This window comes from Hyperolius riggenbachi, chromosome 10 (genome assembly GCF_040937935.1).
Source record: "Hyperolius riggenbachi isolate aHypRig1 chromosome 10, aHypRig1.pri, whole genome shotgun sequence".
In the NCBI taxonomy this organism is placed as follows: Eukaryota; Metazoa; Chordata; class Amphibia; order Anura; family Hyperoliidae; genus Hyperolius; species Hyperolius riggenbachi.
In genome coordinates this window covers 254438970-254455379 of record NC_090655.1, presented here as the reverse complement: position 1 = coordinate 254455379, position 16410 = coordinate 254438970, and the positions used below count along the sequence as shown (strand labels likewise).

Genomic DNA, 16410 nt, shown 5'->3' with positions numbered 1-16410 from the left:
CCATGTCCTCCCTGTATCCCCAGCATTGCCATTATCCTCCAGTATGTAATGTACCCCACCCCAGTATAGCCATGTCCTCCCTGTATCCCCAGCATTGCCATTATCCTCCATTATGTAATGTACCCCGCCCCAGTATAGCCATGTCCTCCCTGTGTCCCCCAGCATTGCCATTATCCTCCAATATGTAATGTACCCCACCCCAGTATAGCCATGTCCTCCCTGTATCCCCAGCATTGCCATTATCCTCCAGTATGTAATGTACCCCACCCCAGTATAGCCATGTCCTCCCTGTGTCCCCCAGCATTGCCATTAGCCTCCAGTATGTAATGTACCCCACCCCAGTATAGCCATGTCCTCCCTCTGTCCCCCAGCATTGCCATTATCCTCCAGTATGTAATGTACCCCACCCCAGTATAGCCATGTCCTCCCTGTATCCCCAGCATTGCCATTATCCTCCAGTATGTAATGTACCCCACCCCAGTATAGCCATGTCCTTCCTGTGCCCCCAGCATTGCCATTATCCTCCAGTATGTAATGTACCCCACCCCAGTATAGCCATGTCCTCCCTGTGTCCCCCAGCATTGCCATTATCCTCCTGTATGTAATGTACCCCACCCCAGTATAGCCATGTCCTCCCTGTATCCCCTAGCATTGCCATTATCCTCCAGTATGTGATGTACCCCATCCCCAGTATAGCCATGTCCTCCCTGTATCCCCCAGCATTGCCATTATCCTCCAGTATGTAATGTACCCCACCCCAATATAGCCATGTCCTCCCTGTATCCCCCAGCATTGCCATTATCCTCCTGTATGTAATGTACACCACCCCAGTATAGCCATGTCTTCCCTGTGTCCCCCAGCATTGCCATTATCCTCCAGTATGTAATGTCTCCCAACCCCAGTAATTATTAATGTTATTATTATTTAGTATTTATATAGCGCCGACCTCTTCTGCAGAACTGTATAGATTATCTTGTCACTTAACCGTCCCTGAGAGGATCTAATCCCTACCATAGTCATATGTCTTTGTATATATCTATGTATAGTAGTCTATGGCCAGTTTAGGTCCTAGCTTTTACTTATCTGTATGTTTTTGGGATGTGGGAGGAAACTGGAGTGACTGGAGGAAACCCACACAAACACTGGGAGAACATACAAATTCCTTGCAGATGGTGCCCTGTCTGGAATTTGAACCAGGAATCCAGCGCTGCAAGGCAAAAGCGTCAACCACTATATCACCATGCTGCCCACAGTAATGCCATTACTTCTCCAGTGTAGCCCTATCACCCCTGTGTCCCCCCAGAATTGCCATTATCCTCCAATATGTAATGTCTCTCCACCCCAGTAATGCCATTTCTTTCCCAGTATAGCCATGTCCACCCCAGGATTGCTCCCTTCATCCACCTCTATTCAAAAAAGGAAGGATTTACATTGCTTTATAGCTACCTGTCACAATGTGCTCCAGTCCTCTGTTCCCATTAACCTTTCTTCCCTCTTCTCCCCTCTTCTTCCCCTTTTAGTTATCAAACGGCAGCAGCATCCTGTACAGATCACACAACCACATCACTGAGGATGTATGAGGACCAGAGTCACATGACTGATCGGATATTCAACTTTACCCTGGAGATCATCTATCTGCTGACTGGAGAGGTGAGGAGGATCTAGATGTCTTTCATCTACATTAATAAAACACACAGCCAGTTCTGGCCCAAAGCAGAGGCAGGGAAGGCACTAGCCTCTGAGGGCGCACTCATGCCCCCCCCCCCCCCTCCAGTGCATCCTGGCCTGGCTGATACAGAGTCGTGAGCAGAGCCTGTAATGTTGCTGCTCATCACTGCACCATGTCACAGGCTTGCAGAAACTTCTCTGTCTCCCTCTTGTGGCTTCTCATTATTTTAATCACTAGAGGGAGATGAGGGGAGATGCTGCAAACCTGACACAGCTGAGTTCCCAGTGAGGTAAGTAGGCAGCACTAGAGGCTATGCTCACAACTCTGCATGGTGGGGAGGTCTGGCTGCTGCTCAGTTTAAGGGGCAGTGTAGTGTACTGGGGCTGATCTGGTTAGCTAAACAGGGGGGGGCACTGCCATATACTGGGGGCTCAGAGAGGGGGCTGCCTTGTGCTGGGGTCACATCTGGCTAGCTTGGAGAGGGGGCTACTTAATACTGGGGCACATCTCGCTATGTATACTGGGGAGGGGGCTGATCCGGCTATCCAAATCCAAAAAAGCTGTATTGGCAGGGCCAAATACTTTTAGCATTGTCAAAGCAAAACATTAGCATGGGAGGGGTTGGTTAGGGAGGTGGTCACCATATACCTGGCAGCTGATCTGGCTATCTAAACTGGAGAGGGGGCTACTTAATACTGGAGTCACATCTAGCTACCTAAACTGGGGTGGGAGGGACTACCTAAAATTGGGGGCTGATCTGGCTATCTAACATGGGAAGGGGGCAACCTAATACTGGGGGCTGATCTGGTTAATTAAACTGGGTAGGGGACTACCTAATATGGGGGGCTATCTAACTTAGGAAGGGGAGCTGCCATATACTGGGAGCTGAACAAGAGAAAACAGCTATGGCCTCTAAGAACCGCACCAAATCAGCACACAATAGATTTGAAAAAAGTACATCCTTTATTAATTGATCCACAAAAGATTAAAAACACAATAAAAACAGGTGGGGAATAGCAATAAATCCAGATTGTCGGAGAACCGGCAGGAAAATAAAGTGCTAATGGTGCTAATGACACACCGCTAAGGGTGTAAAACAAAATGAGGAGTGCCAAAATTGGGTAATGACCAATGGGATTGCATTGTACATGGGGGGAGTGGGAGGGGATGGGAACAAAAGTGCAGGTGCATCAATAAATAACAGTAAAAATGCAATTGTGCATACAAACTATGAAAATGACAATCATTGATCCTCAATGTGTAGCAATGTAAAATCAAACAGTAATGATCAGTGTAAAAAGAGTGTAGTACAATGAAAGTGGTAGGCGAAAGAGTCACCTAGCAGGAAATAGCAAGTGAAAATGGCAGTACCAATAGAAGGTGATGGATGAGAAACAAACACCAATGTGGTGAAGAGTCCTACCGGTAAAGAAGTGGCTCCACGGGTCCCCCACCGCTGCTATCACGATTCGCCACCGCAATGTGGCTTTCTCAAAGCTACTGAGCTACCTCTTGCAGCCGTTATATATCCTGTTCCGGGGGGAGGGGAGGGAGAAGGACGCCCGAACGTAGCGTAGCCACGCTACTGCCTCCATCGCTCCACGTTGCCAAGCAACGTGGAAGCTCTGTCGGCTACCGTACCTACGGTGGCCGAATGCGGCCAATACGATGTAACACGTACATAAGTACGTAACAATAAAGAAAATGTACGCCTGGGCGCCATCTAGTGTAATGAAATATACTGCAGGCATACTACATGAAATATTTACAAGGCTGAAATGAAACACCATAAAAATGAATACCCACCCCACCCGCTGGCTGCAAAGAGGAGCTGCATGTTGACTTGTTAGTGAAGATGAAAAAACAAAGGAAAGGAAAAATAAATATGGTATAAAGGGAAATTATAAGAACGATGTGGTATTAGATCAGAGAGCAACATAATATTGGTACATGGGCACATCAAGGATATATCATACAACTAATCAAATGCATAAAAGCTGCTCCCGAGACCTGCTCAAGGCCATCAGAAGTATACTGTTAAATTGGTCAGTGTATCATATGAGAATAATACACAGATACAAGAAATACACAATATCATGAATTTACAAAAACACCCAAATGGAAAAGGAGATAATCATTGCTTAATCAATCCAAAGTCCTCTTCAAGGGTCCAAAATCTAGAAAAGAGTCCTGACAAAAAATCCCCTTACTGTAGATAAATGAGGGGTCAATAATTATCCCATTATGTTCAATCTGTAACTCCCAGCAGCATAGGTCCTGTCCGAACTCCACTTGCCGCAGATAAAGATGAAGAATGAATAACTATCTGAAGAAATAATGCGTTCAATCTGTAACTAGAGATAACACATTAAATATAATGAAAACATTTATAACCGTCACATTCACTTGTCAGAGTAGTGTAAAAGGTACGTAGTGGTATTAAATGGACCCCAACATCAAAGAAATAAACATAATACAGAGCCCCTGATCAGAATACAGACTGTGCCATCTACAAACCGAGCTACCCCTAAGTAATGGTTCACTACTCACCAGAGCAAACCACAACTACATGGAAACACGACATGATGGAAATGGTTGAATTAGTTTAGGCCCCAAAGAAGTTGTGTACAGTAGAGGACAGCCACAGACATAACCAAACACGACATCATGTCGTGTTTCCATGTAGTTGTGGTTTGCTCTGGTGAGTAGTGAACCATTACTTAGGGGTAGCTCGGTTTGTAGATGGCACAGTCTGTATTCTGATCAGGGGCTCTGTATTATGTTTATTTCTTTGATGTTGGGGTCCATTTAATACCACTACGTACCTTTTACACTACTCTGACAAGTGAATGTGACGGTTATAAATGTTTTCATTATATTTAATGTGTTATCTCTAGTTACAGATTGAACGCATTATTTCTTCAGATAGTTATTCATTCTTCATCTTTATCTGCGGCAAGTGGAGTTCGGACAGGACCTATGCTGCTGGGAGTTACAGATTGAACATAATGGGATAATTATTGACCCCTCATTTATCTACAGTAAGGGGATTTTTTGTCAGGACTCTTTTCTAGATTTTGGACCCTTGAAGAGGACTTTGGATTGATTAAGCAATGATTATCTCCTTTTCCATTTGGGTGTTTTTGTAAATTCATGATATTGTGTATTTCTTGTATCTGTGTATTATTCTCATATGATACACTGACCAATTTAACAGTATACTTCTGACGGCCTTGAGCAGGTCTCGGGAGCAGCTTTTATGCATTTGATTAGTTGTATGATATATCCTTGATGTGCCCATGTACTAATATTATGTTGCTCTCTGATCTAATACCACATCGTTCTTATAATTTCCTTTTATACCATATTTATTCTTCCTTTCCTTTGTTTTTTCATCTTCACTAACAAGTCAACATGCAGCTCCTCTTTGCAGCCAGCGGGTGGGGTGGGTATTCATTTTTATGGTGTTTCATTTCAGCCTTGTAAATATTTCATGTAGTATGCCTGCAGTATATTTCATTACACTAGATGGCGCCCAGGCGTACATTTTCTTTATTGTTACGTACTTATGTACGTGTTACATCGTATTGGCCGCATTCGGCCACCGTAGGTACGGTAGCCGACAGAGCTTCCACGTTGCTTGGCAACGTGGAGCGATGGAGGCAGTAGCGTGGCTACGCTACGTTCGGGCGTCCTTCTCCCTCCCCTCCCCCCGGAACAGGATATATAACGGCTGCAAGAGGTAGCTCAGTAGCTTTGAGAAAGCCACATTGCGGTGGCGAATCGCGATAGCAGCGGTGGGGGACCCGTGGAGCCACTTCTTTACCGGTAGGACTCTTCACCACATTGGTGTTTGTTTCTCATCCATCACCTTCTATTGGTACTGCCATTTTCACTTGCTATTTCCTGCTAGGTGACTCTTTCGCCTACCACTTTCATTGTACTACACTCTTTTTACACTGATCATTACTGTTTGATTTTACATTGCTACACATTGAGGATCAATGATTGTCATTTTCATAGTTTGTATGCACAATTGCATTTTTACTGTTATTTATTGATGCACCTGCACTTTTGTTCCCATCCCCTCCCACTCCCCCCATGTACAATGCAATCCCATTGGTCATTACCCAATTTTGGCACTCCTCATTTTGTTTCACACCCTTAGCGGTGTGTCATTAGCACTTTATTTTCCTGCCGGTTCTCCGACAATCTGGGTTTATTGCTATTCCCCACCTGTTTTTAATTGTGTTTTTAATCTTTTGTGGATCAATTAATAAAGGATGTACTTTTTTCAAATCTATTGTGTGCTGATTTGGTGCGGTTTTTAGAGGCCATAGCTGTTTTCTCTTGTTCGACATTGTTTTCATTGGCCATTCTGCACATTTCAGGGTTCCTTATCATTTATAGATAGGACTGCATTATTGTTTATGGATGGTGCTCCACGAGTTGTGTCTTAGGTATATACTGGGAGCTGGTCTGGGTATCTAAACTGGGTAGGGGAATATTTAAAGGATATACTAGGCAAGCTTCTTAATCTATTTTTACTTACCTGTGGCTTTCCTCCAGCCCCTACCAGTCATTTTGATCCCTCGCCACAGCTTCGGTCCTCCTCAGTATCCCGCTGGCCATTTGTAAAGATCGCCGACTGCGCAGGCATCCACGTCATCTGGCACGTACTGCATCTGTGGAGTAGTGCCATGCAGGCGCAGTACACACCCGGTGATGTGGATGTGCAGAAGCGCCAACACATTAGCAGGTCAGCAATCTTTACAGGCAGCCAGCAGGACACCGAAGAAGACCGGAGCAGCAGCAAGCGACCGAAATGATTGCTAGGGGCTGGAGGAAAGCCCCAGATAATTAAAAATAGATTAGGAAACTCACCTCGTATGTCTAATACTGGGGACACATCTGGCTATCTAAACTGGAAAGGGCGCTGACATATACTGGGGGCTGATCTGGCTATCTAAACTGGGTGGTGGAAGCTACCTAATACTGAGGGCTGATCAGGCTACCTAAACTGGGGAGGGGGGGGTGACCTAATACTGGGGGCTGATCAGGCTGTGTAACTTGGGGGGGGGGGGAACTTTAATATCTGGCTATCCAAAACAAGCTTTATTGGCATGAACAAATCCATTTAGCATTGCCAAAGCAAAACAATAGCATTAGCATAGGAGGGGGTGGTTGTGGGATGATAGGGATGGGTATTGAGGGTCGGGATATACAGTCCATAAGGGTGTGGAGGATATACGGGGCAATATAGGGGCCTGGCATATATAGTGCATAGGGGTGAGGAGGGTATAGGGTGCAGTATAAGGCGTATACAGTATGTGGGGTATCCTGTTCCTCTCAGTTGGTGGCAGGTAGCGGCATATTGGGCCACTATTTGCACGGTTGTTTCCTCTTCCCTCAGTTGGATGTTGAGTTTCCTCTCCTCATCTGTGGAGAGGAAATCCAGGATGTGGGTGGAGAGTCTCTGGAAGTGGGCAGTCCTTACAGGTGCATAATTGCTGCAGTGTAGCGGGAAGTGGGCCTCATCCTCCAGGGCTGGTCACAATGCCTGCACAGTCTCTCCTCCCGGGGATTCCATGTCTGTGCCGTTCTGTCTCTACCTCCAGGCTGTGGACGCTCAGACGGTACAGGCTCAGGGTCTGTCTGTCTTGGGGCCATTGTGTACTCCATCTGCAGTGATTGGTAGACAGGGAGTTTCTGGGTGTACTTTAGGTCACTCCTCCATTCCTCCAGATATTGCACCTTGTAGCTTTCTATAGTCCCTTTTATTTGGGCTTTTGTCAGACTGTGTTGGTGGTCCTAGCTGGGTTGGCTGCTGATGCTTTGCTTCAGAGCACATGGTTTGGCCTAGGCCCTGTGGATCAGTGAGGCTTTAAGGTGCTAAGTGCTGGGGCTTCTGCCCCTAGGATGAGAGCACCCTCTGCTGGATAGTCAGCCATAGTGGGAATCTGCCTGACAAGCTTTGAAGTGAAGAGTTTGAAGTGTTGCGATCGATGGACTTGGAGAAGATACTTGCAGAACTGTAGATGAAGACTTCTGTTGGGCTGGAGTACCATTTTGATTGGTCAGGGTAGGTGATTGTGCCCCATTCCTCACTGCCATAAAGCAAGATTGGGGTGATCATTATATTGAATATTTTTACCCAGACTCTCACCGGATGGTTTCAGGTGGTAAAGTTGCCTACTGATGCATAAAAGGTTCTGCAGGTTTTTTCTTTCAGGGCCTTTACTGCTGGCCTAAAGCTCCTTGATTAATCTCCAGCCCCAGGTAGGTGTAACTGTTGTTGGTTACCAGTATGAAGCCATTTAATGTAAATGAGGAGGTGGGGGTTTTATTTAGATTCTTCCTGTGGAACACCATCACTTTTGTTGTTTTTTTAGATTGATGGGCAGTGCCCATGTGGTGCAGAAACGCCAGTACTGCCAGGCTATCCTATAGGCCTCTCTCTGTTGGGGAGAGCAGCAGGAGGTCATCTGTATACAGCAGGAACTACACCTCGCGGTCATGCTGGGTAAGGCCTTGTGCTGGGGAGGACTCCAGGGCTACAGCCAGTTGGTTAATGAATGTTAAAGAGCGTTGGGCTCAGACTGCAGCCCTGCCTGACTCCTCGGCCCTGCTGGAAGAACACTATTCTCTTACTCTTCACTTTCACAATGCATTGGTTCTGGTATCCGAACTCTTGATGACATCATATGTTCTTCCTCATATTCTAGGAGTTTTAGGAAAAGGCCTGGGTGCAACACCGAGTCAAATGCCTTTTTAATCTTGTCTTTAAATCTATGGCACACAAGCATAATGTGCGCTCTTAAGTTATGCGCACTGCTGTTAACTGCCGTGCTATGTGTTCATAGCATGAGCGCGGTACTCCATTAGCGTGGCCGCTATTATGTTAATTAACACATTGATTGGTGTAGCCAGAGGGTTTTGGAAGTCCTTGATTGTCTCCTCCATGTCCTTCAGTTTTGCGGCTGTTTGTTTCAGTTCCAGGGTTTGGGCATTTTCTGAAATGTATTTGTAGAGGTCCCTGAAGTAGTGATGCCAGATGTGGCCATTTTGGATATTAACCTCCCTGGTGTTAAGCCCTTAATGGTGATGGGCAGGAAAAATAAGATCAAAGCGGTATGCCTGTCACCATTATGTGCATGCTGCCTAGGATTTTTTCTGAGCTATAGGTGTCCCCAGTATAGGTTAGCAAGGTATAGGTACCTCCGTAGTAATTAGCCAGCAATAGGCAACTTAGTATATGTGTCCCCCACCCCCTGATTCCCCCCTGATCCCCAACGCTGTTGTTATTGTGCCTCTCTCCAGGGATCGCAGCACCCATCCCTCATGATGCCGGGTCCCAATCCTCTGCACAGAGAAGACCCGAGCTGTGCGGAGGGGTGCTGTGATTGCTGGAGAGAGGCACAGTAAGTGCCGGGGATCGGGGGGTGGAGGACAAATATACTAAGGTACCTGTTGATGGCTAAGTACTATGGAGGTTCCTATACCTTGCTAACCTGTATTGGGGGACATTTAAACCTGGCTACCTATACTAGGCACACCTGTACATGGCTTCCTATACTGGGGATGCCAGGGTCACACAGCATCATCAACATCTGCCGGCAAACTATCTTTTTGTTTTGTATTGAATTCAAACAATAACCTACGAGGGATTCCGAAGACAGATGGGCACTGAGCAGTGGGCGACACAGGACAGGTAACATAAATGCACACATGGAGGGTACCTTTATACACTGGGGGGCAGCGGTGAGGTGGCTGGCTCCCTAAAATTCACAAGAGATATCTTGCTGAAATCAATTGGGAATTGGCCTGCGGTGTATGGGCAGCCGATAGACCTTTCTCTAATCAGATCTGATCAGAGAGAGATCTGTCTCCTGGTTGAACCTGCCCATCATCGCTAGATGTTTGGCCACCTTTACATTTGTATTAGTGCAGGCTGAGAAGCTGCAGCTCAGAAGTGTAAATGGTCAGAGATTTATTCGGGGGGGTGGGTGGCGGGGGCAGAATTCTGGGGCTACAACTGCTACCTACACGGGGGGGGTATTTGGAGCAGGTGCTCTTTGGACTCTCTGCCTCTTGTCCCGGCTCTGCACACAGCTGAGTGGAGAGGTGAGGAGTGTAAGATCCTTATCACCACTGTAATAATCAAATATTTAGTCTCTGTGTGTGACTACCTGACAGCCTTAGCGCTGGTCCTTCCCACCTTCGGAAAGTATACAGCCGGTAGCAGATTTTCACAGAACTTGGAAACGCCAGAGCCAATTAAGAGAGTCTGTATTGTATCCAACCGGGATACACGATACAATCTTGGTTACAAACTTATATTGAAAAACATACGAAAGAAAGCAAACATCAGCAGGTAATAATACGGATATTGAGCGCGCTCATATTAATCTCAGCTTTGCTCAATATCCGTATTATTACCTGCTGATGTTTGCTTTGCTTCGTATGTTTTTCAATAGAAGTTTGTAACCAAGATTGTATCGAGTATCCCGGTTGGATACAATAAAGACTCTCTTAATTGGCTCTGGCGTTTCCAAGTTCTGTGAAAGTCTGCTACCGGCTGTATACTTTCCGAAGGTGATAAGGACCAGCGCTAAGGCTGTCAGGTAGTCACACACAGAGACTAAATATTTGATTTCTACAAGGAGGATTTTGGGAGGTCATGTGACATTATTGTTGGTCTTTCTATACAGAGTTTTCCTCCAGTAAAGCCTGGTGATCATGTGACCATCACTGTGCCCCCACTCCACTCCTTGTCATCTGAGAGACACAACAAGCAGATGATTCTGGAAATCACCAGGAAGATGATGGAGCTGCTGACAGGAGAGGTGAGCGGTGTTGGGAATTATGGGATATTATCCAGTAACAGCAAGGGGTGTGTCTGGGTGGTGACTGTTTCATTGTATGTGTCAGATTCCTAAAAGGTGTGAGGAAGTCACGGTTTGTTTCTCCACTGAGGAGGGTCAGTATAGAGATGGACACAAGGATTTCTACAAGGACATCATGATGGAGAATCAGCCGCCCCTCATATCACTGGGTAAGATACTTCCATGTCTTGTAAAGAAGAGTGCAGACCTAGATCCCCCATCATCTGATAAACACATGGAGACAATGGGCCTGATTCACAAAGCGGTGATAACTCAGTTATCACGCCTAAAAGACTTTAGGCGTGATAACTTTTGCACTAGCTAAACAGTTATCACGTGAAGTGCATTTCGCGGACTTTTGCGCGCGCAATTTGCCGCGATTCGCGCGATCGAGGACTTTTGCGCGCGCAATTTGCCGCAAATTGCGCGCGCAAAAGTCCGCGATCGTGCGAATCGCGGCAAATTGCACGCGCAAAAGTCAGCGAAATGCACTTCATGTGATAACTGTTTAGCTAGTGCAAAAGTTATCACGCCTAAAGTCTTTTAGGCGTGATAACTGAGTTATCACCGCTTTGTGAATCAGGCCCAATGTATTCAGTCACTGTGTATGTTTCCTACAGATGGATACAGTAACCCACCAGAGAGATGTACAGGTCCTCTGTATTCCCAGGATTGCCAACAGGAAGATCACACCACCCCCCACCATTATCAGGTCGGTGGGGCTGAGGGTCCCCAGAGACTCCAAACCATGACACATTCTTTCCTCCTGTGTATGCTGTTATCTGTGTTTACATTTTATATTATCTCACTTTGTGCACTTAGGGTGGAGAACTTGTACATGGAAGTGCTGTGGTTAAAGAGGAAGAAAAGCCATATGTGTCGAGTGATCAGCAGTCTATGGAGGAAGGTGACATGATGAAGACCATTAAAGAGGAAGAAGAAGAGACATATGTGAGGAGTGATCAGCAGCCTATGGAGGAGGGTGATATGATGAGGTCAAGTAAAGAGGAAGAAGAAGAGACATATGTGAGGGGTGATCAGCAGTCTATAGAGGAGGGTGACATGATGAGGACAGTTAAAGAGGAAGAAGAGATGTATGCGAGGAGTGATCAGCAGTCTATGGAGGAGAGTGACAAGATGAGGACAATTAAAGAGGAAGAAGAAGAGATGTATGTGAAGAGTGATCAGCAGTCTATGGAGGAGGGTGACATGATGGGGACAAGTAAAGAGGAGGACACTGTTACAGAAGGCAGAACAGGTGAGTAATCAGCAGAATATGTAGAATAATGTGTATCTGTATTGCTGTTATTAATGTCACTGCTCACAGACTGGCCATATTAGGAGTTGTGCTATGTGCTCATGTTAGATTTTTGCCATCTATAACTATTATTCATGGGCAGCACGATGGCGTAGTGGTTAGCACTCTTGCCTTGCATCGCTGGGTCCCCGGTTCGAATACCAGCCATGTCAACTTCTGCAAGGAGTTTGTATGTTCTCTCTGTGACTGCGTGGGTTTCCTCCGGGCACTCCAGTTTCCTCCCACATCCCAAAAACATACAGATAAGTTACTTGGCTTCCCCTAAATTGTCCTTAGACTATAATAGATGCACTACACGATAGATAGTTACATAGACATATGCCTATGGTAGGGATTAGATTGTGAGCCCCTCTGAGGGATAGTAGGTGATAAGACAATATACTCTGTACAGCGCTGCGTGATATGTTGGCGCTATATAAATAAATAAAATGATAGTATGTAGCAACAGCTTACTAACAATAACAGTACAGACACCCTGAGGAAGAGAAAGGTCTCTTTATTCTCTCACACTGGGCTGCCCTCTTCTCCTCTGAGACAGTAGCAGTGGGCGCTTGCTAGTGTCAGCAGTGCTTATTAACCTAATAAAGTTTAAGACCCCCCTGATAAAGGACTTATTGGCCCTCCAGACAGTAACCCCACCCAAAACTCCCTTTTCTTTTTCTGAAAGCTGCAGAATGAAGTGTGAGAGAAGGCCGGATGATGGAAGAGGTAATTATGGGCCTCCAGTAAGTGAGTCTCTTCAGCAAAGAGAACATTAGCTTTTGCCTGTACAGCTTCCCTCCGGAGTATGTTCCTTGTGAAGGGAGTATTAAGCCCCTTTGCATTTATCAGAATCTATATTTTGACAAGCATGACATGGTCATGTCCGGAATTGGGCTTGGCAGGTACAGAATCCAAGTACAGGACAGGACATGCACAATACATCCAGGGACAGAACACCATTTCACATGCAGAGAAACAACATAGATCCTGAAAAAAAAATCATCAGTTAACAAAAACACATCAAAAGGCATAATTCACCAAGTACTTGATAATTAGACATAGGAACTGGAGCGCCACTATGTACAGTGTGCATCATTGAAGCATGATATTGTTTGCCCTAAAGTGGGGGGAGTGCATGGAATGAGTTCAGAATGTTGACAGCTGAGGGGAAGAAGCTGTTCATGTGTCTTGAGGTCCTGGTAGAGATGGACCGATACCTCCGACCCGAAGGGAGTTGGCTGAAGAAGTGGTGGCCTGGGTGTGAGGGATCGCTGGCGATCCTCAAAGCTCTGGAGTGCAGCCTGGAGTGGAAGAGGTGGTCCAGGGTGGGAAGTGGTCTCCTGATGATCCTCTCCACTGATCTGATGACCCTCTGTAGTTTGTGTCTGTTGTTGGCGGTGGAGCCGGCCAACCAGACCAGGAGGGAAGAACAGAGGAAAGATTCAGTTGTGGCGGAGTAGAAGCTTGTCAGAAGTTTTAGGGTCGTACCAAACTTCTTCAGTTGGCGGAGGAAAAATAACCTCTGCTGGGTTTTCCTTTGTGTGGAGGCGGTGTTGGTTTTCCATCTCAGGCAGCCTGTGCAAGCACACTGTGGAAGCAGCAAATTTTGTGACCGCAGTGTACATTAAAGGGAACCTGGGACGATAAACGTCTTAGGTTCCATACTTACCTGAGACTTCCTGAAGCCCCCTTAAGGCCGCTCGGCCCACGCTGTCTCCCCAGGGGGCTCCTGTCTCTTCTAAATCAGCCCGAAAACCTATGCGTGTCGCACTTCATCACGTATGCGCTGCCCAACCAGGCGCACTCCCCCGTCGTGCTCACATCCCCGGGAGCACTCTGCGCCTGCGCAGTAGTACTGTGCAAGTGCAGAATGCTCCCAGGTGCAGGAACAAGACGGGGAGAGCACCAGGCCTGTCTGTGCATGTGCGATGAAGCGTGACTCGCCCAGGCTTTCGGGCTGAATTGCAAGAGACAGTAGCCACCCGAGGAGACGGCGTGGGACGTGCAGCCTTAAGGGGGCTTAAAGTGAACCCGAAGCCAAATGTGACATGATGAGATAAACATGTCTATGTACAGCACAACACCTATTAATAACCAGGCTGTTTTACTTGTTTTATTTTGCTGTCTGAAAGAGTTAATTTTTAGGCATGGAAGTGACAGTGTCTCTCTTGTCGGTACCTTGTCAGGAATATAGTAAGCAAATTACAGCCATAAAAGTTTTCCCGGCAGAATACAACTTTGGAGGGCAGGGAGAGATAAAATACATGAACTATTGACCTTTATCTAACTCTGGGACACTTAATAGGCTGCCACTGAGTAGAGACAGTTAAACGTTCAACCTACTTTATAAATGTTTAAACATAAAAGAAAACTACAAGATAACTAAAAAAGTCCTTTTTAGCAGTAGAAGGATATATATAATTGTTTATCTCATCAGTTTTATTTTTATCTCGGGTTCACTTTAAGGAAGCCCCAGGTAAGTATGGTACCCAAGACACTTCTTGTCTCAGGTACACTATAAAGTAGGCAGGTATAGACCAAATATTTAAAGCCTCTGCTACAGTGGCTGCAAATAATTTTTAGGCAGGCAAACAGTGGCCATTCTAAAAAATGTTTTAAAATTCTAGAAATCAAATGCAATTTTTTGTGTTTACATATTAAAAAAGCATCTGTGTAAAATACATATTTGGGGGAAAATGTTGCTATTGACCCCCCTCTGCCAGGCCAATGCTGGGATTGTTTTGTACAGTTTTGACACCTTTTTAAAAGAAATTGATGCTGCAAATATACCCTGAAGGCGGGGCTGTGAAGTCGGTACAAAAATCCTCTGACTCCGCAGTTTAGGATTCCTCTGACTCCTCTAATTTGCATATTACAATCTTGTTGATTGAAATTATGTAACATAAAATGCATTTCATCACTGCCAAAGCTTAGGAATTGTAAAGCTATATTAAGATGGCATCTGCTTTTAGGAACAAAAAGCTCCTGGTTAGAAAGCTGACACTTTACCCTGTCAGCCATCCTGGCCTGTCATAGTCAGCATGAATGCCGCAGCATGTTGTCTGTATAATAAGATACACCGGAGCCCCTTATCAGCCGAGTTCCAGTGTGTAGCCCTGCAGCCTTGCAGAAAAGGCCTCTACCATTTCTGTATCTGATATAGAAAAGCCCAGGGCCATTTCAGCAAGGGGGCAGATCAGCTGGTTCAGGGGTTCCAGTGAATCACCCCTCAGGAGGTTTTGCAGCTTTTGAGTCCCCCATGGTTAATGTAAAGATTGCATAGCTGCAAAACCTTTAGCTAGCACTAGGCTAGCTGGGATAAGTAGCCAGCACCCCCCGATCACCTGATCCAGCCACATAATGCATCACCCAGCCTGGCTCCAGCGATCAGCGCAGCCTCCCTGGACAGCTCCGCTCTTCACTATGGGGAGGATCGTACATGATGTCATGCGCAGACCCGATCCTCCTCATAGAGAGCTGTGCGGGGAGGCTGCGCTGATCGCTGGATCCAGGCTGGGTATTGTATTATGTGGCTGGATCAGGTGATCGGGGGGTGCCGGCTACTTATACCAGCTAGCCTAGTGCTAGCTAAAGGTTTTGCAGCCAGGCAATCTTCTCCAGTAACCCTGGGGGACTCCTGAGGCCAGTGAGCGGTATGCCTGACACAGTGTTGGGAATACCGCTAAGGAGGCACAACAGACAATGTGTTGGGACACTCTAACTGTTAAGCATTAATGCACCTCTGTATTTTTTATGTACACCAGAGATGTATTTTATCTAAACTTAGGATATAGCTGTAGAGTAGCTGTTAAAGGGAACCTAAAGCAAGAGGGATATAGAGGCTGCCATATTTATTTTATTTTAAACAATTCTGCTGATCCTCTGCCTTTAATACTTTTAGCCATAAACCCTGAAGAAGCTCCATGCTTGTTTCATTTGTGTGATTCAGACTCTATTGCAGCCATAGATATCAGCAGGATAGCCAGGTAACTGGTATTGAATAAAAGGAAATAAATATGGAAGCCCTACTTTAGGTTCCCTCTAAATAGAAACCAAAGATAGTGCTTGGTAGTAGTACTTGTAAAGGGTGCTGACAGGAACAAAGAACATTGATCGAGCCCTATTGCCCAATCTAACTGTGGGTACATCTAGTGGCCACTAACAATGCAATTTGCTTAGCAATTGTTTACAAACGATTATTCTTATAAATGATTGGAAATAACTGCATGGGACCACTAACGGGCTAAAGTCTCCTAACCAATCTGACCAGATTGACGGGATTAATCCAAAAATCACCGCCCTATGGAAACCCATATAAGTAAACAGAAGTGGAGCCAGCAGAGCAGAGAAGTTTTATATCTCCCTGGTGGTAATGATGAGCCTGACTCTTCCAGCTAAAACATTCTGAGAACAGTGAGGACAAGTCTGGCTCATCCTTACCACTCGGGAGATTTAAAACGTCTCTGCTGCACTGTTTTTACTTATATGGACTTCCCTAGGGCATCTGGATGGCTGTCGGCACACTGTAGGTAGTGATCTCTGCTACCCTCTGTGTG

General features: G+C 45.8%; 1 protein-coding gene across 1 annotated transcript in view; it reads left to right on the top strand.

Moving 5' to 3' along the window:
- LOC137537106 (zinc finger protein 271-like) overlaps positions 1 to 16410 on the top strand; it is a 38305-nt gene that overhangs the window by 3948 nt on the left and 17947 nt on the right. Inside the window, exons 2-6 of the mRNA XM_068259244.1 lie at positions 1521 to 1650; positions 10381 to 10515; positions 10601 to 10724; positions 11175 to 11266; positions 11377 to 11812. Coding sequence (XP_068115345.1) covers positions 1521 to 1650; positions 10381 to 10515; positions 10601 to 10724; positions 11175 to 11266; positions 11377 to 11812 — 917 coding nt within the window. The remainder of the gene's footprint in view (positions 1 to 1520; positions 1651 to 10380; positions 10516 to 10600; positions 10725 to 11174; positions 11267 to 11376; positions 11813 to 16410) is intronic.